The following is a 22,242-nucleotide window of genomic DNA, read 5'->3' on the forward strand; positions in this document are numbered from 1 at the left end:
TGCTTACCTTTTGGTTATGTGACCTAGCTCTCTGTGCGCCTCGTTTTCAGTCCAGTTCTTGGGTTCCTCAGGCCTCCAGAGACGACACCGGAAGTCAGTAGTTACTTCACAAATCCTGTATTCATCTTCACTCATGCATATTCTAGAAGGGAGATGTACATGGCCCGGCAATTCCTCTGCAAATCTCAACTCTTTTTCTGTTACCCACAGTTTTATAGAAGCGAGCCCCATTGTAAAATCCACATGGTGTATCGTAAACCCAAAACACTGTGTTTGTGTGTGCGAGCATGTGAGTGCCTGCGTGTGCCACACCAAACTCCTCTACAAAACATAGTTAACAGATTACAAGCACCGAGACCCCCACTCTACTTCCATTTGGCAGTTTCCACTGGGCCATTGGCCTCTTGTTGTCTTACTTTTACAGCTAAGCATGGGGTGGGTCTCCTGCAAACCTACTTCTAAGTTGTGACAGTTATGAGCCTTTATTACCTTCAGGGACAAGGGTAACAAACTTCTTCTCTCTTTCCTATCTGTTCCATACAGTCGTAACATCCCCCAACTGTAGCTTCCTATCTCCTTTTATGGCAGGCAGACCCCCAGTGTCAATAAATTCCTCTCCCTCTACACAATTACCCACAAACTAAGGCCAATAGGTAAACCAACCTAAAACACACAGACATTCACACATCCTTTCCTATTCCTCTGATCTACAGCTGGACCCTCTCATCTAAGAAAAACTTAAGCACATTCTATTCTAATCATTGTTTTCTTGTATTCACATAACAGACATAATTACAGTTTTTCTCAAATGTTAAAACACAAAAGCCAATCCTGTAACCCAAATGACCAGTAGTCTAAACACATTTACTAAATGTAGCCACCATATTCCAGTACCATAAACACATGTCACATGAAGACACAATTCACAAAACACAACCCTCTGTACTCATAAATCTAAACACATTTTTCCTTGCTAAAACACATGTTGCAAAACAACTCTGCTCATATTCTCAAATGAAAGCCCATGTGATGCAAAATGCTTGCCACAGTCACCAATCTTTGAACACAGGGAACACACCTGGCGTCAGTCACTACACACAACGACTCAAAATTGAAGACACCTGTTGCTAATGATGTGACCCCACCTATAAAAGCATAGTTTGGTGAAGATGCCAAACAATCACAATGGATGAAGGCATTCGAGCGTGCGGAAGGAGAAGAGCTGCAGGCCAAAGAGGAAGAGGGGTTGAGATCAGAGGAGGAAGAGGTGAAGGCCTAAGAAGAGGAGTTCGGAGTAGAGGAGGAAGAGAAGGAGGCCAACAAGAGAGAGGAGAAGGTCCAGGTGGGAGAAGAAGACAACCTCGCACCATCATAACAGATGATATGCGAGCAACAGTAATTGATCATGTCATTGGCCATGGCATGACAATGGCTGAAGCGGGACGAAGAGTACATCCAAACCTGAGTAGGTTCACCGTGGCCACCATTATCAAGGCATTTAGACAACACAACAGGTATAGTACGCTATTGCTTTCTTTGTCACACTACAGTTTTACAGGCCTGTGAAAGTGGTCTGTTACTTTACATGTAGTTTTACATATAAATCAGTCAATTGACAACACATGTTTCTTTCTTTAGAGCTGAAAGGATGCCACATAGAGGTGGGAGGGTTGCCATATTCACAGCGGCACAAGAAACCCTCATTGCAGATATGGTCCGTGAGAACAACTGCATTAGACTCCGAGAGATCAGAGACAAAGTCATTGCAGATAATGTAAACTTTGAGAACATTGATGCTGTCAGCGTGTCCACAATAGACCGAGTTCTCCGGCGCCAACAGATGAGGATGAAACAGGTCTACAGGGTTCCCTTTGAGCGCAACTCTGCGCGACACATAGAACAACGTTACGAGTATGTGCAAGTACGTATACATCCATGTCCACAGTACAGTTAGTGGACATACTGTGTTGCTTAGTGGCCTACATTACTTCTGGACAATACTGTGCTACCTGACTGACCGTTCTGAACACCTGTACGCTTTTCCATGTTCACAGAGGATAATGCAGTTGGACGCGATGGCCAGACCCCATGAGTACCTCTTCCTGGATGAGGCTGGCTTCAACCTCCAGAAACGAAGGCGAAGAGGCCATAACATCATTGGCCAAAGAGCCATCACTGAGGTTCCTGGCCAACGGGGGGGTAATATTACTCTTTGTGCAGCTATGGGTACGGAGGGGCTTGTCCACCGGCATGCTGTCCTTGGGTCTTACAACACCCAACGTCTCCTCACCTTCCTAGAGGAGCTAAAAGACATCCTCCTGGACCGTCAACAACACCATCCTAGGCTAGCACATCACATGTATGTGATCATTTGGGACAACGTCCGCTTCCACAAAACACACCAAATCAGAGAGTGGTTCACCACCAACAGTGACCACTTTTTAAACGTCTGTCTGCCACCCTACTCCCCTTTCCTGAACCCTATAGAGGAGTTCTTCTCATCATGGAGATGGAAGGTGTATGACAGACAGCCATACACAAGAGAGAACCTCGTACGGGCAATGGAGCTGGCCTGTGCTGACATCCCAGCGGAGGCCTTCCAGGGATGGATTCGCCATTCCAGGGCGTTTTTCCCGCGGTGCCTAGCAAGGGACAATATAGCCTGTGATGTGGATGAGGTGATGTGGCCCAATGCAGCTCGGCGACATGATGCCGCACAGTGACTGTGTGTAATACTGTAAAAAGACCGTGTAGACAATAAAAAAGACTTCACACCCTGATCATGTTTCCGAGAGTACTGTTGTGTGCGATAGATTCTGTTTTTGCATTGAGTTGTGTTACAGTAGTGTACGTACATGCAGGATGTTTTTATAGATTTATAGTCTTCATGTGAAACTCACAAATCTAAATGCCTAATCCTCTGCAGGGTTCTATGACGATCCGTTACTGTACAGTTTATAAAAATATGCATTGGCAGTTATGAACCAAAGAACCTTCTCACAAATTGAGCATTGTGTTTTCAATTGTTTTGCTGTAGTGTGTAATGCTGTTTATAGTTTTGACAGCTTCGAGCTGCTCTCTTGGTGTGGGAGTTTGAGTTTTGCAGTGGGAAGGTGTGGTTGTGTTTATGTAGCTTTAGAGAAGGGTGTTGTGTTTGGACATTGGGGGACCTGGTGGTAACGTTTGTGACATGTGTTTTAGCATTTGAGAAACTGTAATTCGGTCAGCATTCTTATTTGGAGTCACTGGAAAAAGAGCAGAAATTATCGGCAGGTTTTCAAACCCTGCTGCAACCTGATCTACTACTTTATACTCACTCGGGACTCCCCTAGGGACCCCTATTATGTCTATTTATGTTGGAGACCCCACAGATAAGTCAAACAAGGAAGTGAACCTTTTAAACAGCACATGGCGTCTACGCCGGGCGGTGAGCTGACCTACCCTGTCTCCTGAAACTCTCACCCCCTTTTCACCCACAAGTACCAGCGGCACTCCTAGGCGTACCATGGCACACAACCCTAATGTTCCTCTGGGAATTCTAAAATATAGTCTGTATTCCCCACAATAATAATATTCAATTCAATTCGGTTTTATTTATATAGCGCCAATTCACAACAACAGTCACCTCAAGGCGCTTTATATTGTACAGTAGATGGTACAATAAATGATACAGAGAAAAACCCAACAATCATATGACCCCAAGCAATGTTATTGCAATGTGTTTGCAATAATATTGTATTATTGCAAAACAGTAGTGTGTACAGGACAGTTAAATATACAGGATTTATTTTTGTCAAATGACTGCAACTTAAATGAAAATTGATTTACTTTAATTTGTTTATTTTGAGAATAAAACCAAAGTCAAATATGTTAAATCTTTGTGGTTAATTGCAGGTAATAAATTGATAAAATTGAAGAAAAAATAACAACTGGACCAAATTTTGTCAAATTAGCTTTTTAATATAAAAGACGGTGAAATTTTCAAAGTAATCACACATTTTCCTTTAATACTGCTTGCTTATTCATTCATTTCTCATTGTTACGGCCGGTCTAGGCCCACAACAGCAGTCGTAACACTCATTAAAATACATTTGTAAGTGTATTATAAGCAAGTGAGTATACAATATTGTATTCAAACTGGCATCCCGAGTATTCAAAAGACTTCAAGATGGAGGACAAACACCCATTTACAGGATGTGCCATGTGTGGAAAAACCTGGACAAAATACTTTGAACTATGGCAAAAAATTAGCTTCTATTAATTCCTTCTAGCTACATAGTTACCATATTTTAATACATATGCAGGCATACTTTAATATCTAGAGACAGGCTAGAAAAACTTCAATACTCAAATGCCCGTTTCATGAAAAATTAAATAACTATATAAATTAGCTTAAATTCTATTAACAACTATGGAAAGTTTCACACAAAATGTAGAAATGGAAAGAGGAGTCCTTTAGAGTTGCAACAATGAAGACAACTCAACATGAAGAAGAAATGTGAGCCTTGTTGTTGTTCTTTTGCCACCAAACAGATAATACTGTGGTAGCAACATCTATGTGGGACACAGGAAAGCAAAAGAGCTTATTTTGAGTGGAGAGAATTTCTCTGAAACATCTGTATTTCATTTTGTCAGAAGGTTCAGTAAAGGCAAAACTAACTTCATGTCAATAATTTGATGCTTCAGGCTAGAGTTAAGGTTATGTTACGGGGTGTTAGACAAGGAACAGCAGTGTGCTGGAGAGCATTATGGAGACTGGTCAAAATTATCCTCTTTCAGATCAAGTCAAGAGCTTCAGTCACAGCCTTCATCACAGCGTCAACCACAGTCTCAACCACAGCCTCAACCACAGGCTTAACCACAGTCTTAACCACAGCCTCAACCACAGGGTTAACCACAGTCTTAAAGACAGTCTTAAAGACAGTCTTAACCACAGCCTCAACCACAGTCTTAACCACAGTCTTAAAGACAGTCTTAACCACAGTTTTAACCACAGTCTCAAACCTATCCCCAAACACAGCCATAACCAACACGTCAACCACAGACTGAATCATGTCCCTAATTAAAGACTGAACTGCAGCCTTAACTGTCAGTAAAAGCCCAGTGTCAGTTGGAGCTTCAAACACAGAGTCAGTTGCATCTCCATCCCTGCTCACTGGAACCTGGCACTTGGCACTGTCATTGATGGCGATGTTCTTTGAGAACACTGAAATGTTTCCATGCTTCATCTCTGGATCTCCCAGTTCCGCCCCGCCATGGCAAATTGGTATGATGGCATCAACGCTGGGTAAGGAAGTCGGGCCGGCGTCGTCCACCCTCAGGTCCTTTATGAGGATAGAGAAGTTTGCATTCTTGTATTGATCTGGGAAGCTGAGCACACATCCTGTGAACTTTGGATCTGTTTTATCCTCTCTGCTGTCGATGATGTCCGGCACACTCTTGGCCCCACAGAAGGCAGTGACTGGCTCAAACAGCCAGGAGGAGTAAACGCAGGATGGCAGGACCTCATTCCTGATGAGGCCGGTGCTCACAGACTGGTTGGTTCCTGTGGGGCGACAGCACAGGTGAGTTACAGGTTACCTGTGCACAGCTCCATCAGAGTGCTGTGCTTTAGCTCGCTGTGTGACTTCAGCAGCACAGCAGAATCAGTCTGTGGTTTGAAAGAAACCCTTTTTATATCGCTAAAGCACTTGTTGGATGTTCTTTTGCTGGAGGACAAAGTGAAAAAATCAAGTAAACCCTCTTAAATCTCTCTAAATTTACAGAGAAGCCTGTCACTTTTTACTGTCATTAAAATCTGCCACATGATGATGGAAAGACTCGAGGACGGGGTAGGATGCATATCAGGAAACAATCCCTCCTTAAAAGCCCAGTGAATGACCGAAGTCTTAGTTATGCTGCTATGAACTCAGGCTGCTGGAGAACTTCCCATCATAATAAAGTCTTGTGCCGCTGAACTGACCTGTGATTTTGCTCTGATAACCCAGTTTGTTGATGTGGCACTGGTACAGGCCGGCGTCGTCCACCCTCAGGTCCTTTATGAGGATAGAGAAGTTTGCATTCTTGTATTGATCTGGGAAGCTGAGCAGACATCCTGTGAACTTTGGATCTGTTTTATCCTCTCTGCTGTCGATGATGTCCGGCACACTCTTGGCCCCACAGAAGGCAGTGACTGGCTTAAACAGCCAGGAGGAGTAAACACAGGATGGCAGGACCTCATTCCTGATGAGGCCGGTGCTCACAGACTGGTTGGTTCCTGTTGGGCGACAGCACAGGTGAGTTACAGGTTACCTGTGCACAGCTCCATCAGAGCTCTGTGCTTTAGCTCGCTGTGTGACCTCAGCAGCACAGCAGAAGTGTTGTTTTTCTCTGTAGTGTTTTGAATCTGTACTCCAATAATCAAGTTGAATTGAATATGTTGATAGGTCGGTAAAGAACTCAATCAAAATGGATTTGAGTATATTGTCCAATTACAGTGAGGTCCATAGTCTTTGAATAGTGAAAATTATTATCTGTTTAATTTTACATTTACAACATTTGTGTTTTTTCACTTTGATATTTCTTCAAGCTTCATATTTAAGCTGCCAAATAAATTTTTTTAAATCTACACCTGTATTTCCTGTACCCTGCATGGTGGTCAGCTGGTGGTTTGTACAGTGTTTTGAGTAAAAAACATAAAAAGAAAGAAAAGGAAAAGGGAAGGTATAACATGAACAAGAGGACGTTAAAGAGGATTTATAGAGTTTGTGTTGAAAATGACAATATGTTTGGCAAAATGGTGCATTCAGATAATGATTATGATTGTAAAAGCTGCCCGACAAGACACGATCAACGTGCTTCAAGATGTAAATTTTAAGAATTTGAACACATGCAGAGATAAAACTAAAACAGGATGAGCATAAAGTAGAAACAACACCTCTCTAAAAAAATTAATCTGCCATAAAAGGATAATTTACTGATCCAGGCCCTAGGCTGGTGTAAGTAGGCCCTAGACCAGGGGTGTCGAACTCCAGGCCTCGAGGGCCAGTGTCCTGCAGGTTTTAGAGCTCACCCTGGGTCAACACACCTGAATCAAATTATTAGTTCATTACCAGGCTTCTGGAGAACTTCAAGACATGCTGAGGAGGTCATTTAGCCATTTAAATCAGCTGTGTTGGATCAAGGACACACCTAAAACCTGCAGGACACCGGCCCTCGAGGCCTGGAGTTCGCCACCTGTGCCCCAGATTTTTGTGCTTCGTCATGGCCAACTTACAAAACGGAGGCTACCGTAATACTCAAGCACATGGGCTAGTTGATCGCATGCAGCTGTAAAACTTTGTGTACTCTCCAATGGCTACCGTTTTCATTCTTTAAACATTTCTGTAGTATACAGGTAGGATATGGTTAATGATGTGTTACATGTGCCAGTATAGCCCATGTGTTGTCAGCATACGTTGTAGCTCATATGCTACATCGGCTATGTAGAATGGCTATGCTAAGGGCAGTAATAAGATCGACACACAGCTTCTAAAAATTTGGTAGAACAATATATAACAACTCACCATTGGAGATGTTACCACTGGAGAGTCCAAATCCAAAACTAATGTTAATGGCTACAAACAGGCCGTAACTCGCTCTCATTGTCGCGTTCGATAAGGTTGTTGAGTAAATCGCAAGCGGCTTCTGAAAAGCGGCATCTGGTCCGACCACTTAGAACAGTAGATCACGTGGATAAGCTCACGTGGATGTCGTTTCCGGCATATCTCCGTGTTATTTAACAGCTAATTTACTTAATTCATTTAGGGCAATAATCCTAAATTAAAATAGCAAACAAGTGGATTCAAGTACAAAATTGATTCTCTTAATTTAGATGTCATTAAGCAGAGCTTTTTCACTACTTAATTTAAATGGAATCCAGTCATATTTAAACATTTTCCAAATTTCTAAGTTATTCTTTTTTAAAACTTTACAGACATCAGCAGTGAGGTTTTAAACATCCGTTTTTGTGGATTCAGAAACTTTTCTGACTTTCTTTTCTTCTCTTTTCTGTAAAATTTTCATCTTCACACACATTAACTGCTGGTTAGAAGGACAAAATCTTTCCATCCATCCATTTTCTTCTGGCTAACTGGGTCAGGGTTATGGGGGCAACAGACGAAGCAGATAAGCCCAGACCTCCGTCTCCCCGGCCACCTTCTCCAGCTTGTTCACGGGAACACCAAGGTAAGATAAATTCATTGAAATAAATTGAGTAGTGTTGTAGTATGTTTTAGACTTTGCTGGAGAATAAAGTAAAATGGTTTTAATCTGGCCTGTTTAAAATACATACAACGTCCTCATATACTTCTAAACAAACTGTAAGTTTTTGTTAAATGTCTCAGTCACTGTTGAAAAAATATAGTCTCTACTACACACATTATAACTGAAACAATCCTGAGCTGTATCCACTTACAAAAAGTTGTTAGTATTTAGAATCACTCCAAGTTTTTAAACCAGAAATCAAGCAAAATCTTCCTACCTGAGTCCAAAAGTTACAAAGTGTCTCTGTGCTGTTCATAGACTCATTTGATTATTGTCAGCACCCTTTTCTGTATATACACAGGTATGAGGAACAAATAGTACCTTCCTTGTTCCTCATACCTATTTATGGAAAAGAGCACAGCACTTGATCATGTTGGAACATGTTGCATTCAGTCTGTTGCCACCTTGAATTTTATTTCAACATAGTCAGTAAAGCCTAGCAACACTGTAAGTGTTTGTAAACTGTGGAACCATACTGCTGTTTTTTAATAAAAAAGTGTGTTCTATTTTTATTTAATAAAATATTTCATCTGGTATGTTCTGTGAAACCTTTGTTCTTTTTGTGGCCTGCATGTGGCCTGAAATGCAAAGACTTTCATTGGATTTCAATAATTCAAAACCCAAACCTTAAGTTACTCTAATGCCCACCTGAGGGTGTATGTCAGTTTTCATAGACTCCCATGTTAAAATATCGAAATTCTACATGGTCTTTTTATTTAAGTGGGACTCAAAATATTTGGTAATGAAATTAAACAAGGGGTTCTAACACACACAGAAGGACACTGTGCACAGCCAGGTGGCTTGGTACCTCCCAGACATTGTCACTGAAGACGAGAATACAGGGTAACGAGAGAAAGACTATCAGTCAGTAAGATAATCTTATGACTCTTTGCTGTAACTAATAATTAACACTATAAAAACACAGTGACTCTTAGTTGTAATTGTGTCTGAGAGTGATTAATAAAGAAAATTCACTCGAATTATCATTGATAGTAACTGGCACATCATTGAATTTAATTTCATGGAAACTGGCTTTTACATTTTAGCAATAATAAGCAGACAATGCAGAGCACACCCAAAAGATTCAGCTGTAGAAACTTGATGGACCTGCAGATCAACTAGAAACAACTGCACCACTGACAGACGCAAACACTGATTAACCGCCTCCATGTGACTCATCAGTTGCTGCAAAGTTTCTTTATATTTGCCGTGAAACCAGTCCAACAATCAGAGGTAAACCCCACAGGAAACGGCAGACTTACAACCTCCAAGATAAAAAGGCGGCTGCTACACCAGGCTACATCTAGATCCTGGATACCCCCCCCATTCCCCCATTTTTTAGTGTTTTATGTTTTAATAACCGACGACGTTCATTTTGTGTGTTAAATATATCGGATTACATGACGGTACCTGTAGCTTACGTGTGCAGGCTTTCAAAGATAGTGGGTTTCTGTTGACAGTCACCGCACTGATTTTAGGCAGAATTAATTCATTTTATTTTTGTCAGTAACCGTTTATTTAACCGTTATTTATACAGGTAGTCTCACTGTCTCAGACAATGACCCGACTGAAAATACATGTAGCTGTCTGTATTCTGAAAACGTTCATCCTGTCAGCTGTGTAAGGTGAGCGATTCTCTAAAAGACACACACAGACGTCACCAAACTGGGGCTCTGGTAGAGTCGTTACCCCAGAATTGATAGTTTCTCTTCGTATCTTCATTTTTGCTCCATAGAGAGATGATCCAAGTAGTCTTGGCTGGAGGCAGGTGAAAAAATACCATACTTTTGTCCAGCAGTACAACTGACTGTCCAGTACTGGGGTCAGTAGTTTAACTGGGGGTCAATACTGCATGGTGAGAGAAGTCAATATAGCTTGAATGTGCTGTTACAGAACAGAATAAAAGAAAACAAATTCAACTAAAATCTCTCAGCTTTAAATGAAAATCACCAAAATGTATCAAAAATGAATCAGATGTGCAAATTATTATGGACAAGAGCAGCTTAAAAAAACCCTGAAAGACATTTCAAAGAAATACATTCAAGCTTGTTGAACATCACAGTGTACTACAATGGTTCTTGGAACTCACTGATTATTCTTGGTCACTCGTTCCCACAAGAACGAGATGGGTCTCGCGGGATGCCAGTCCCAATGCTGGGTTCTACCACAGACCTCCAGGTGTGTTTAACTTGTACTTCATGTGCAAATTTCAGAGGTGAAATGAAACCCTGCCCTCCTATGTACACACTGGCAGTCTTTTCTTTCCATCTGGGAAGTCAATGACAGTCCCGATCGGTCTGTGTCGGAAGTCGTGCTTCATGAAGGCTTGACGATAAAGATGAGAAGTGTGGGGCTTGTAGTGAGATGAAGGCAGCCTGGCATTGACCTGATGTCTCCAGATAAAAGCGATCGTGGCTCAAGAGTTGGCAGTTGGTCTTGTAATCGGAAGGTTGCCAGTTCGAGCCCCGGCTCGGACAGTCTCGGTCGTTGTGTCCTTGGGCAAGACACTTCACCTACCACCTACTGGTGATGGCCAGAGGGGCCGATGGTGCGATATGGCAGCCTTGCTTCTGTCAGTCTGCTCCAGGGCAGCTGTGGCTACAACCGTAGCTGCCTCCACCAGTGTGTGAATGAATAGTGGCATTGTAAAGCGCTTTGAGGGTCTTGAAAAGCGCTTTATAAATGCAATCCATTATTGTTGTTAAAATTCCAGTAGGACTCATCTCAAGTTTGGAGATACGTTTATCTGCAATAAGATAAAACCACACAAGGCAGGAGCTCTGATATCACTTCTTTTTCAGCCTTGTCCCTTGCATCCTATGTATCTTCTAACGATATAATGTGGCATAGGATTCAGAAAGAAAAGAAACTGCTGAAGTGTTAATCCAAGCAGTGTTTCACACTGGAGCGATGTTCCTTTGTTGACGATAAGAAGCAGAAGAGATTTCAGTGCTAAAAAATGATGCTGTTTGTGGAGAGTGTGACTGGTAGGAGTTCCAGTGTAATGGTGTTGTTTGAGTATGTTAACTAAACCACATGCCAACAGATTTAATGGATGTGATGATGGGAAAATGTTGCTTACATCGCTTCACTGAAATTGTTCTTTGAAGGATTTTCTCTAACTATAAGATTTATTATTATGTATTATTATTTATTGTTTGACATCATTAATTATCCCTGCCTGGATGTTGTGTTTGACCACAGTGATGCGAGCACCCAGCTCCGGACACCAAGAACCACCAATGCACCAACGCCTCAGCCACCGACAGGGAGTGTGGTGAGGGTCTGAGATGTTCCCAGAGAGGTGGAGTCTAAGACCCAACCTGACATATAGACATAGACGTACAGGAACACACAGACACAAACGTGCATTCCCACCCTCATGCACACATATACAGACACAAATGGACACTGTAGACACAATCACACTCCCCAAGCATACACTATACCCCGGGTCCAGGTACCTGGGGTATAGTTTATGTGTATGATAGTGTATGGTGCCCTACTGCGCTCCAATGGGACAAATGAATGACATCAGACACTAAAATCACATGAAATTGCTCGGCTGGGCAAAAATGGACAACTGACATATTCTGGTAGGAAACAAAAAATGATTAATTGAGAATCAGAATCAGAAATACTTTATTAATCCCAAAGGAAATTATAGAGTGTTGAGTTTACAACAAAAGCCTAAATCAGAAAATCACAAGGAATTTAAAAATGGGTTCCAACACAAGCTTCAATATCAAAGGTCCATTATTCTTGAACCACTGCTTCAAAGTGTCTTCAGTGCAGAGAAACACACGTGACCAATGGCGTCAACTGGTTGGTTCACAGGTCCAAACCATAACATGAGATGCTTTGTAACGCTTCATCAGTGCTGTGTGAATGTGTGTTTCTGAAAGCAGGAGAAAACAAACTAAAAACTGTTTCCACAGGTACACCTTCTTCCAACCGCGGCTTTACACAAGTTTATAGCTCCATCTTTGCAAAACTGTATTTAAATCATTCGTACAAGCCTGAGTTTCACCGAAAACATGATTACTGAGATATTGTTCTGCTGTCTCCACTTTCACCACTAGATGTCACTGAAACTGAGCTTTGGATGAATGAAGTTGTTCAATACTGGTGCATTGCTTCATTTGTGCATCGAGCTGCTGTTTAACTCAAAGTTTAAAACACAGATCCACGACAACATGTCACCGCTGCACCACTAACCTTATCCAAAGAGTGTCCATCAGTCTTCAACGAGCTGTGCTTCTAAGCTCTGCTTAGCTTGTTCACTCTGAAACCAAGCACTCTGTGCTCTGCTACGTGCACTGCAGTCTCCAGTACATCAGTCCCTCCTCACAAAGGCACAGCCCTCAGTTGCATTAAGTATAATAACTTAATGGAATGGAGGTAATGAACTCAAGTCATTACCCCCATTCCACTCTTTAGTTTGGCTCTGAACGCAGAGGATTCTTCAGAAAAGAGGAAACAGTCCAGCAAAACAGTCCTGTAACTGCACTGCATAGTTACTTTTGTACAGACACTTTCACTTTTTGCTGAGGGGGTCTGCAGTGCTATGAAAGCAAGGAGGCGTGCCCATGACTCTTCATCGCATACAGCCATCAAGGTCCTGCAGGCAAAAGCAGACAGGATGTAATAATGTAAATACTAAAGAAAGATGCTTTTTGTTGGGGAAGAATGATTGTGTCATGAGCACAATTATTGTTGCTTAGTAAGAATGTTTTCATGAAATGAAGAAGAAATGAACTGAAACGATCTTGTTTTCCTCAGCACACAGTGAGCCACTCTCTCTGCTGAATCTGTAACAAATACAAGTGTTACTGTGTTGCATTAATGGCTGAATGTTGCAGCGTGCTATTAAAACTAAGGACCCATCACCATTCCTTCGGGTGGCGCTGTCACTTGGTGTTCGTTCTCTCTGCGGTAGAGTATCACTTCCTGTTCCTGTTCCAACACACAGTGGTGTAATTGGCTGTATCCCAATTCAGGGTCTGCAGCCTTAAAGGCCGCATTTTAAGGCCAATTACGTCACAGTGACGCGACGAAGGCTGTCCCAATTCGAAGGCTGCTTGAAATCCGGCCTTCAAATGCGTCCTTCATTTCCCTGAATTTTAAGGCTGTGGCGGTGTAGACTTCGTGGCCCAACATATCCCAGAATGCATAGCGCGGCGGTGGGAGTGGATAATTTTGCCGAAAAAAAACAGCGGATGAGGGGCGCCTGAAGAGTAAACTTTAAGTAAGTACTGAATATTATGTCACTTATTTATGTGCAAATGTTTAATAATGAAGAACATTAAAACATTACTGTTGGCCACATGTCGGCAAAGTTATGACATTAGTGACGTTTGTACTAACTTGGTTTTAAAGCCTTTACTTTAAAATATACGCCGTTCAATAGCTGACCTTAATCTTACAGAGAATGATCAAAGCTCATGTAGAAACAAACAAACAAATGAACAAAAGATTTTCTCCTTCCTTTCTGTCACACAATGCTGTATGAAACGTTTCCAGCTGTTAGTATCATGGTTGCTAGGTGTCAAAGGGAAATTGTTTTTATATAATGTGATCAGCTTCATGAAATGTGCTTTTTATTGATCACTAAGCAATCTACATGTCTACGTGACTTTTCACCTAATAACTTTTGTGATGAACTTATTCAGCTAGAAACCACTTCCTGTTTTCAGAGAACAGTTAGATGTAGAGAAGAAAAACCGCAGCTCTTTCCGAGAACATGCAGATGTAGAAAAGGGAAAAACCCGTTGCTCTGAGTGACGTTGTTATTTTTACACACACACACACAGACGTAAGACAAGTATAAATAAAGAACGCAGGCAGTGATGACACGCAGGTCGCAGAGTGCGTTCATGACTTCCCACGCGTGTAAAGACAGCTGCAGTGTTTGTGTTTTCTAACTCAGGTGTCTTAGCTGAAGAACTACGGGGTGATTTAAAGAAATCCCCTGTCATTTAAATTGGTCCTTCGAGCTTGGCGATGGAAACAACAGACACGTTTCTGTGACTCCAATCCAAGGTCTGACTGCTGTATCCTGACGTCGTGGGGAGCCAGCACCCAAGTCTGTCGACAGCCCTCTCTAGGTAGAGGTGAAAGACCTGGGACGTTAATTCGGGTCCAGGCCGGTGAACTTTTCTGGTCCACGACCTTGGGATCCAGCCAAGAGAACTTGAATAACCAGCAAAAGACAACTGAGGGTGAGAAAACACTGTTCAGGTCTAACCCGCCGCAAGGGTCTAAGTAGGTCTAACCCGCCGCAAGGGTCCAAACAGGTCTAACCTGCCGCAAGGGTCCAAACAGGTCTAACCCGCCGCAAGGGTCTAAAAGGGGTCTAACCCACCACAAGGGTTTGAAGAAATAAACACGTGAAATAGGTTGAGTTCGCCGAAAGGAACTAAGTTTAGAGTGGTTTCAGAAGTGGCCGTGAAATACTTCGTGACAAATTCGCACGCAAATGTCTATCTGTGTGTATGTATATGTGTTTTGGAAGTAAGTTGATTTTACAGCACAACACGCTGCTGAACTACTTCCATTGTTTTTATTGTTTTCTTTGTGTATCCTGCAAAAGCCCAAGTACTGGTGACAAAAGGGAAAGGTTGAGTTCCGTCTCATAAAACTGACACCGCTCCGTGAATAGCGCGGAGTAGAAGGGCGTGTCAGCCACCACCCCCAAGTCTAGTACCAGAGAAGGCTCTGCAGTTCTGTGATAATGGGGAATCAGCCCACAAAACTCACTGCTGATGAGCAGTGGCTAGAAAAGAAATGTCCAGGCGCCGGACAAATCCGTGCTTGTAGATGGAGAAATCTAAGAAAACAAAATGTCCCATTTGGGAAGGAAAATGCAGCCCCTCAGCATTAACACAACTGAAGGAAGCTCTTTTGAAAGAAATAGGAGAAACAAAAAACTTAAGAAAGAAAGGAAAACGCATACAAGGATCACAATATTTCAAGGCCTGGAAAGAAGAAGCAGCTAGGCGAGATGAAAATAACCTGGGCAGCGTGACGGAGGCTAGACCGTCCCATTTCACAAGCCTCGCACTTCCGGCCTTAGTGGTCTTTGAGTACGCGGCCCTTGTGGACCGTTGAGGCTGCGTACTTTAAGGCTGCAGACCCTGAATTGGGATACAGCCTTTGAGTAGCTTATCTGCATCGCAATTTAATTAAAAACTTTTAGATACATTCTTTTTTCATAGTATAATCTTCACGTGCTTTATCTGAAGCACACTCTCTGTGTACTCACGCCCTAATTTATAGCCAAAGTATTCACTCACTGTGTCTTTACTGTTTCGCTAGCTTAGCTTAGCTTGTAGCCGACTTGCCAGCAGCATGCCTCTTCACCTGTCCCTCCTGCGCTTTCCTGCTCATTGTGTCAGTTGTTTAGTTACTCCTCTGCCTCCTTTAGCAGTATCGACCCGATTCTTTTGTCCTCAGGCTTATCAGAGAAGACGCAAACTCAGTGTATTCAAAATATATACTTTATTCAACAAAACCTTCTGGAAGGGAGATGTGCACAGCGCAAAGCCTCCTGCAAAATCTAATGCATTATTGACAGGATGAGTGTGATACAGTGGCTTGCAAAAGTATTCGGCCCCCTTGAACTTTTCCACATTTTGTCACATTACAGCCACAAACATGAATCAATGTTATTGGAATTCCACGTGAAAGACCAACACAAAGTGGTGCACACGTGAGAAGTGGAACGAAAATCATACATGATTCCAAACATTTTTTACAAATAAATAACTGCAAAGTGGGGTGTGCGTAATTATTCAGCCCCCTTTGGTCTGACTGCAGTCAGTTGCACATAGACGTTGCCTGATGAGTGCTAATGACTAAATAGAGTGCACCTGTGTGTAATCTAATGTCAGTACAAATACAGCTGCTCTGTGACGGTCTCAGAGGTTGTCTAAGAGAATATTGGGAGCAACAAAATCATGAAGTCCAAAGAACACACCAGACAGGTCAGGGATAAAGTTATTGAGAAATTTAAAGCAGGCTTAGGCTACAAAAAGATTTCCCAAGCCTTGAACATCCCACGGAGCACTGTTCAAGCCATCATTCAGAAATGGAAGGAGTATGGCACAACTGTAAACCTACCAAGACAAGGCCGTCCACCTAAACTCACAGGCCGAACAAGGAGAGCGCTGATCAGAAATGCAGCCAAGAGGCCCATGGTGACTCTGGACGAGCTGCAGAGATCTACAGCTCAGGTGGGGGAATCTGTCCATAGGACAACTATTAGTCGTGCACTACACAAAGTTGGCCTTTATGGAAGAGTGGCAAGAAGAAAGCCATTGTTTAGTATATCTATTGTATGGTATGGTATGGTACAAAAATTCTATCATTGCCAAAAAATCTCTCTCTTACTCTTGCTCTCGGCGAAGGCGGTCGCACTTTTCTCCTCTCCTCCTCTCCCTTAGCTTCCCTGCTTAGCCTCTTGTGTCCTTGTCTAGTCGTGTGTTTTTTGTATTACTTTTCCCTGGAACACTCTCTCACAGCCTGTTCTCTAAAATCTAAAAGAGGAATTATGGATTTGATCAACTGGTCCCTGAATCCAATTGACACCCCTTCTCAACGAGAAGTCTGGGCTTGGGTGAGCCTGAGTGCTGAAGATATCTACCTATTCGGAACCATGGTAACAGGGTTCTTGCTGATCGGAGCTGGCTTGGTCCTGACTTATCGAAGAATTAAGAAAGCGGAACCGGCTGTTCAAACCCCCACAAGGCTGCCCGCTGGGATTGGAACGATGGGACGAGGCGTGAGTTTCTCAAAATGGGCTCATTGAGTGCAGCACGGATAAGATCTTGGAGAAGCTTACGGTTGTAGTGAATACTCAGAACAAGACCTCTGAGTGCAAACTGATTACATCTGGAGGGGCTAGCTCGGAATAACACCTCTGAGCACAAATTGATCACATCTTGGGAAGCGCGCTGCGGTCGTGAGTTCTCAGAACCTGCTCTTTGACCACAAGAATGACAACATCACGGAACGTAGGTCTGATAACATCATAGAAAGCTCACGGCTCTCCAACAGGAGATTGAGAGACCAGTGTTGGACTGTTAGAACAGCTTTGAAATTCATATGAGTTGTTTGCACTAAAGTAAAAACGACCATCACTTCCTGTGGATACCCCTTCGGCGCCAGCTGTGGTCTCAAGGCTGGAGGTGAACAAAAACACCCTGATAACGACTGTGTTGAGACTGTTCTTCCCCTATGCAAGGCCACCTGGGTTGGCTGGAAGACTGTTTACTTAGCCTGGCAGGGCGAAGGACACTGTCTCAGCTGAACTCTGGACACACACGCGCACACACACACACACACACACACACACACACACACACACACACACATGCAGATATACACTCATCCCCCCTCCAAACGCCTTCGATGCTTACTCCCTTCCGATGCTGACGGTGGATCAAGGAGACCAGCACTTATGCTGCAGGCCCGGATGTACTGTCTACACTGGCGGTCTCTCACCCTTTACCCATCCCTGTTGCTTGTCATGTGTTTCTTTGGTGTATTAAGAGTTTTTCATCTGCAGAGGTGTTTTTTTCTCTTCTCAAACTGATCTCCCTGTTGGAGCTCAGTCTGGGGGGAGTTATTTTTTTCTCCTTATCTTTCCTCATGTGGTGCATTTCCATTGTTATACCTCTCTGACCTGTCTTCCCCATGTGATGTTCTTGTGTAATGTATGTATGGTCGGAGGGTAAGATGGTGCAATAGGTCAGCAGCCTTAACATGAAATTTCCCCTTGTGGGACTAATAAAGGTATATCAAATCAAATCAAATCAAAATCCCTGTAGGCGGTGTCATCATCGTTGGTGATGAGCCCCATCAGAGTGGTGTCGTCTGCAAATATGATGATGATGTTGCAGGGGTGCGTAGGGGTGCAGTCACGCACGATCTGATATCGTCGTGTTGGTGTTGTTCCCAGATCATCATACTAAATGTTGTTCCAGGATCAACATTGCAAGTGACCAATCAGAATGTTGTGACGTCATACTTTTGCGACTTCGGGAAAAGCCGCCGTAAAACCAAGAATCTGTACTTAAGCTGCGAGAAACCGCCTCTGTCCACCGATCAACGGACCCTAACCCTGACCCTAACCCTAACCCTTTAATAAACGGTAAGCAGAATTTATATTGTCCTTGCAACATTGGAATTTCATAAATACAGGAATGGCTTGGCGCGCAAAAGAATAACGTCACAACAATGTGATTGGTCACTTGCAATGTTGAACCTGAAACAACATTTTCATGATGATCTGGGAACAACACCAACACGACGATATCAGATCATCCGTGCAGTCACTGGTGTAGATGGTGCATAAGAGTGGACTCAGCACACATCCCTGTGGTGAGCCAGTGCTGAGTGACAGGGTGGATGATCTCTGGTTGCCAACCTTGACTGATTGTGAACGGTCTGTGAGGAAGTTTTTGATCCATGCACATGTGGAGGGGGGGAAGTCCAAGTTTACCAGCTTGTCCATAAGAATGTCTGGGATGATGGTATTGAAGGCCGAGCTGAAATCAATGAAGAGCATCCTTACTGATGTCCCACGATTCTCCAGGTGATGCAGAGCGGAGTGGAGGGCGGTGGAAATTGCATCCTCTGTGGACCTATTTGCCTTATAGGCAAACTGGTGGGGGTCGAAGCTGGGTGGGAGGCAGTCCTTTATGTGTTTTAGGACCAGCTTCTCAAAGCACTTTGCAACCACTGGAGTCAGTGCGATGGGTCTGTAGTCGCTGAGGCTACTGATGGTGGTGGACTTGGGGACTGGGACTATTGTTGCTGATTTCAGGCAGGACAGAGGCATGTGTCAGGGAGAGGTTGAATAGTCTGGTGAACACAGGAGCCAGCTGGTCGGCGCAGGCTTTGAGCACTCTACCAGGTATTCCGTCGGGGCCAGCAGCTTTCCTCTGATTTACTGCTCTGAACACATTGCGGACCTGATGTTGATGGAAACTAAATGTGTGGGGGCTGTGCTCAAAGGACGCTGTGGGCAGGGTGGTGTGCATGGTGGGGGTGACTGCAGTTTTCTCAAAGCAGGCAAAAAAGTGGTTAAGTTCCTCTGCTAACGAGATGTCCATATTATCTATATTTGTCCCATTGGCTTTGTAATTGGTGATGTGTTTTAAGGCCCTCCCATACCTTCCTGGAGGTGATCTGATAGCTTGTTTGAATAGTCCAGTTTTGCTGCTCTGATGCTTTTTTTAAGGTGCTCTGCTGTACATGTCCTGGTCCCCAGATTTGTATGCAGAGTTGCGTGCCTTTAACAGTGCCTGAACCTTGCTTGTCATCCAGGGTTTATGGTTGGGGTAGACCTGGACCCGCTTTTCTGTGGTGAGAGTGTGCATGCAGTGTTTGATGTAACCCAGCACTGCGGTTGTGTGAGTCTCGTGAGTCTCTGTTCAAAGACACTCCACTCTGTGAGAGCAAAACAGTCCTGCAATTGAGCAAGAGCTTCCTCAGAAATGGTGTTAATGGTTCTGATGGTGGGCTTTGTCCTTTTCCTGAGTGGTGTGTATGCCGGGACAAGGAGTAGGGAGAGGTGATCGGACATGCTCAGGTGGGGGAGGGGAACAGATGTGTAGGCTTGCTTAATATTTGAGTAAACATGATCCAAGGTGTTATTTCCTCTCGTAGGGCATTTCACATGTTGTACAAATTTAGGCAGCACAGTTCTTAAGCATGCTCTGTTGAAATCCCCTGCAATGATGTGTACTCCCTCTGGGTATGTCCGTTGCTGTTCGGAGATCATGTCGTGCAGGTATGCAAGGGCTGAGCTAGTATTAGCGTCTGGTGGTATGTAGACTGCTGTTATTAGCACTGCAGGCAGTTCTCTGGGCAAGTAGAAAAGTCTGCACATGACAGACATTGCCTCTATGTCTGGGGAGCAGACTGTGCTGATGATCTTAGTGTTTGTGCACCAGTTGTTATGTGTGTAAATGCACAAACATCCTCCTCTGCTTTTCCCCGCTGTAGACTTTCTGTCGCTGCGGTGCATTGTGCGACCTGCTAGCTGCATCGGGAATTCCCTCTCGTAGCCATGTCTCCGTGACGACCAGGATACAACAGTCGCGGACGATCGGCTGTGCGGCGAGAAGTAGGTTTAGTTTGTCTATTTTGTTGACGACCGACCGTGCGTTGGTCAGGAAGATGCTCGGGAGCGGTGGTTTGACAGGCTGCTTCTTTAGCCTGGCTAGCAGGCCTGACTGGCATCCCCGCTTTTGTTTGCATTCCTTCCGCCACCTGCGTTTCTTTGCAGAGCCGATAACAATCCACGGAGTGCGTGATGTTCTCGCTATCTCCGGGGGGATGTTGTGCATCCTCTGATAATCACTGGTAATGGGGAATCTTGCTGTTATATCCGATCTTGCATAATTCCAGATGGTTGCAGGAAATAAGAAAAATAAGAAAAACAAAAGAAAAAGAAAAAGAGGAGAAACGAAAAGAAAAGCACCTAAGTGGAGAGCATACAGCTGCTGCGTCTGATTTTAGATCAATTGTGTTAATACAGTATGTCAAAATGAAAACATGACTGTAAATTCAGACACGTGAGGTTGTGCTGAAAAGGATGAGACCAAACAAGGCAAAGTAAATAGTTTTTAAAGGTGAAATGTGGAGGAAACATCAAAAGTAGTTAAAATGGCCAATTATACCCTGGACCCCAGAGGGCTAAACAATTTTTTTTTAAGTAACAGAATAGTTACTTTTCAAGTAATTAATTACTTTTATAATCTTGTAATTCATTTACTAACTCAGTTACTTTTTTGAAGAAGTAACTAGTAACTATAACTTGTTGGCAGAGGTATAAAAATGCGCAGGACCTCTCTGGGTACATCTCAGGCCCTCTAAAGTACGGAGGCCTATCTCCCCTCACCACACTCCCTGCCGGTGGCTGATGCCCTCAGACGTTGGTGTGTTGGTGGTCCTTGTCGTCTGGGGCTGGGCGCTCATGCATGTACCGGCTCACTCCTGGTGGCCGATTGGTGGGGCCGGGCGCCTGTGGCCCGGCTGGGCTCCTTCCGGGGGGTGGGATGCCCTCAGGCCTCTGGCCTCTGGGCCTGAAGCTCGGTCCTCTCTGGCACAGCTGGCTGCCGGCAGAGCCCGCGGGCACGCCACTGCAACCCCCTCTGGCCTCTGCTCCGTAGCTGCGGGGTGACCTCTCGTTTGGGGCTCTACTCAGCTCTTCCCAGGAGGGTGGCACGGTTCCCCCCCCCCCTTTGGTGGTCCTCCTCGGGTCCTTGTACTCTGGGGCCTCTGGATATCTGGGGCCTGGATCTCCTCCATACCTGCTTCATACCCTGGTGGACGGGGCTATGGCTCCCCACACTCCCTAGCAGATCGTTACATGGAGAAACCTTTGGAATACAAGCATGCTGATCCACACAGGTATGCACACAGGTGTACACACGGGTGTTCACAGACGCGGACTACACCTTTCTTGGCTGCTGCCTCAAAGCACATTGTGCGCTGTCTATCTTGCGTGCTGCACAATATCGTTTATTATTTAGTATCTACTGTTATCTACTGCTAGCTAGTTTATTGTGATGGTGCTGTTTTTATTATGTTGCTCTTTGTTGTTTGCTTTCTCTTCTGTTTTTTTTCTCCATACAGGTGATCCAGGCGTTTTGTTTGTTTGTTTGTTTTTTCCTTTCTTCCCCCCCTTCTCACCGTCTTTTCTCCCCTTTGGTTTTCTTTCTCTTCCTCTCTTTCTTTCATTCTTTCTCCCTGTCCTATCCCCCAGTCACGTCTGTCCCGTTTGTAGCAACCGAAAATAAAATAAATACATAATTATAATAAAGGTCAATCAAATGGACCAATGTGGCAAGGCCATGATGATCCACTTGGTAAAATAAATCCGCTTGGCATCTTTCTTGGCCTTAAGACAACAATTCTGATGGCTAAAGATCCAAACGGGACACAAAA

The 22,242-nt window shown here is 43.8% G+C and overlaps 2 protein-coding genes across 2 annotated transcripts; one reads left to right on the forward strand and one right to left on the reverse strand.

The window, feature by feature from the left end:
- The first annotated feature begins 1,642 nt into the window (after nt 1–1,642).
- On the forward strand, nt 1,643–3,015 carry LOC146365341 (uncharacterized). Its single transcript, XM_084915712.1, has 2 exons — nt 1,643–1,921; nt 2,055–3,015. Exons 1-2 carry the CDS (start codon nt 1,649–1,651, stop codon nt 2,721–2,723), a joined length of 942 nt encoding a protein of 313 aa, XP_084771838.1. The 5' UTR covers nt 1,643–1,648; the 3' UTR covers nt 2,724–3,015.
- An 874-nt stretch (nt 3,016–3,889) lies between these two features.
- On the reverse strand, nt 3,890–19,400 carry LOC146365342 (uncharacterized). Its single transcript, XM_084915527.1, has 4 exons — nt 19,199–19,400; nt 18,788–19,101; nt 5,963–6,278; nt 3,890–5,545 (listed from the first exon to the last, which is right to left on the reverse strand). Exons 1-4 carry the CDS (start codon nt 19,398–19,400, stop codon nt 4,776–4,778), a joined length of 1,602 nt encoding a protein of 533 aa, XP_084771653.1. The 3' UTR covers nt 3,890–4,775.
- Between the last annotated feature and the right edge of the window lie 2,842 nt (nt 19,401–22,242).

Source organism: Perissodus microlepis, chromosome 19, assembly GCF_051167445.1.
Source record: "Perissodus microlepis isolate ML-2025 ecotype Zambia chromosome 19, ASM5116744v1, whole genome shotgun sequence".
In the NCBI taxonomy this organism is placed as follows: Eukaryota; Metazoa; Chordata; class Actinopteri; order Cichliformes; family Cichlidae; genus Perissodus; species Perissodus microlepis.

Bases quoted from the DNA above. Each gene is read 5' to 3' on its own strand.
- LOC146365341 (XM_084915712.1), top strand. From the start codon at position 1,649: ATGCCACATAGAGGTGGGAGGGTTGCCATATTCACAGCGGCACAAGAA. The intron at 1,922-2,054 runs GTACGTATACAT...CCATGTTCACAG, and splicing joins AACGTTACGAGTATGTGCAA to AGGATAATGCAGTTGGACGC.
- LOC146365342 (XM_084915527.1), bottom strand. From the start codon at position 19,400: ATGGACATCTCGTTAGCAGAGGAACTTAACCACTTTTTTGCCTGCTTT. The intron at 6,279-18,787 runs GTAAACTTGGAC...TAACCTGTAACT, and splicing joins ACATTCTTATGGACAAGCTG to CACCTGTGCTGTCGCCCAAC. The intron at 5,546-5,962 runs GTCAGTTCAGCG...GTCGCCCCACAG, and splicing joins TTATCAGAGCAAAATCACAG to GAACCAACCAGTCTGTGAGC.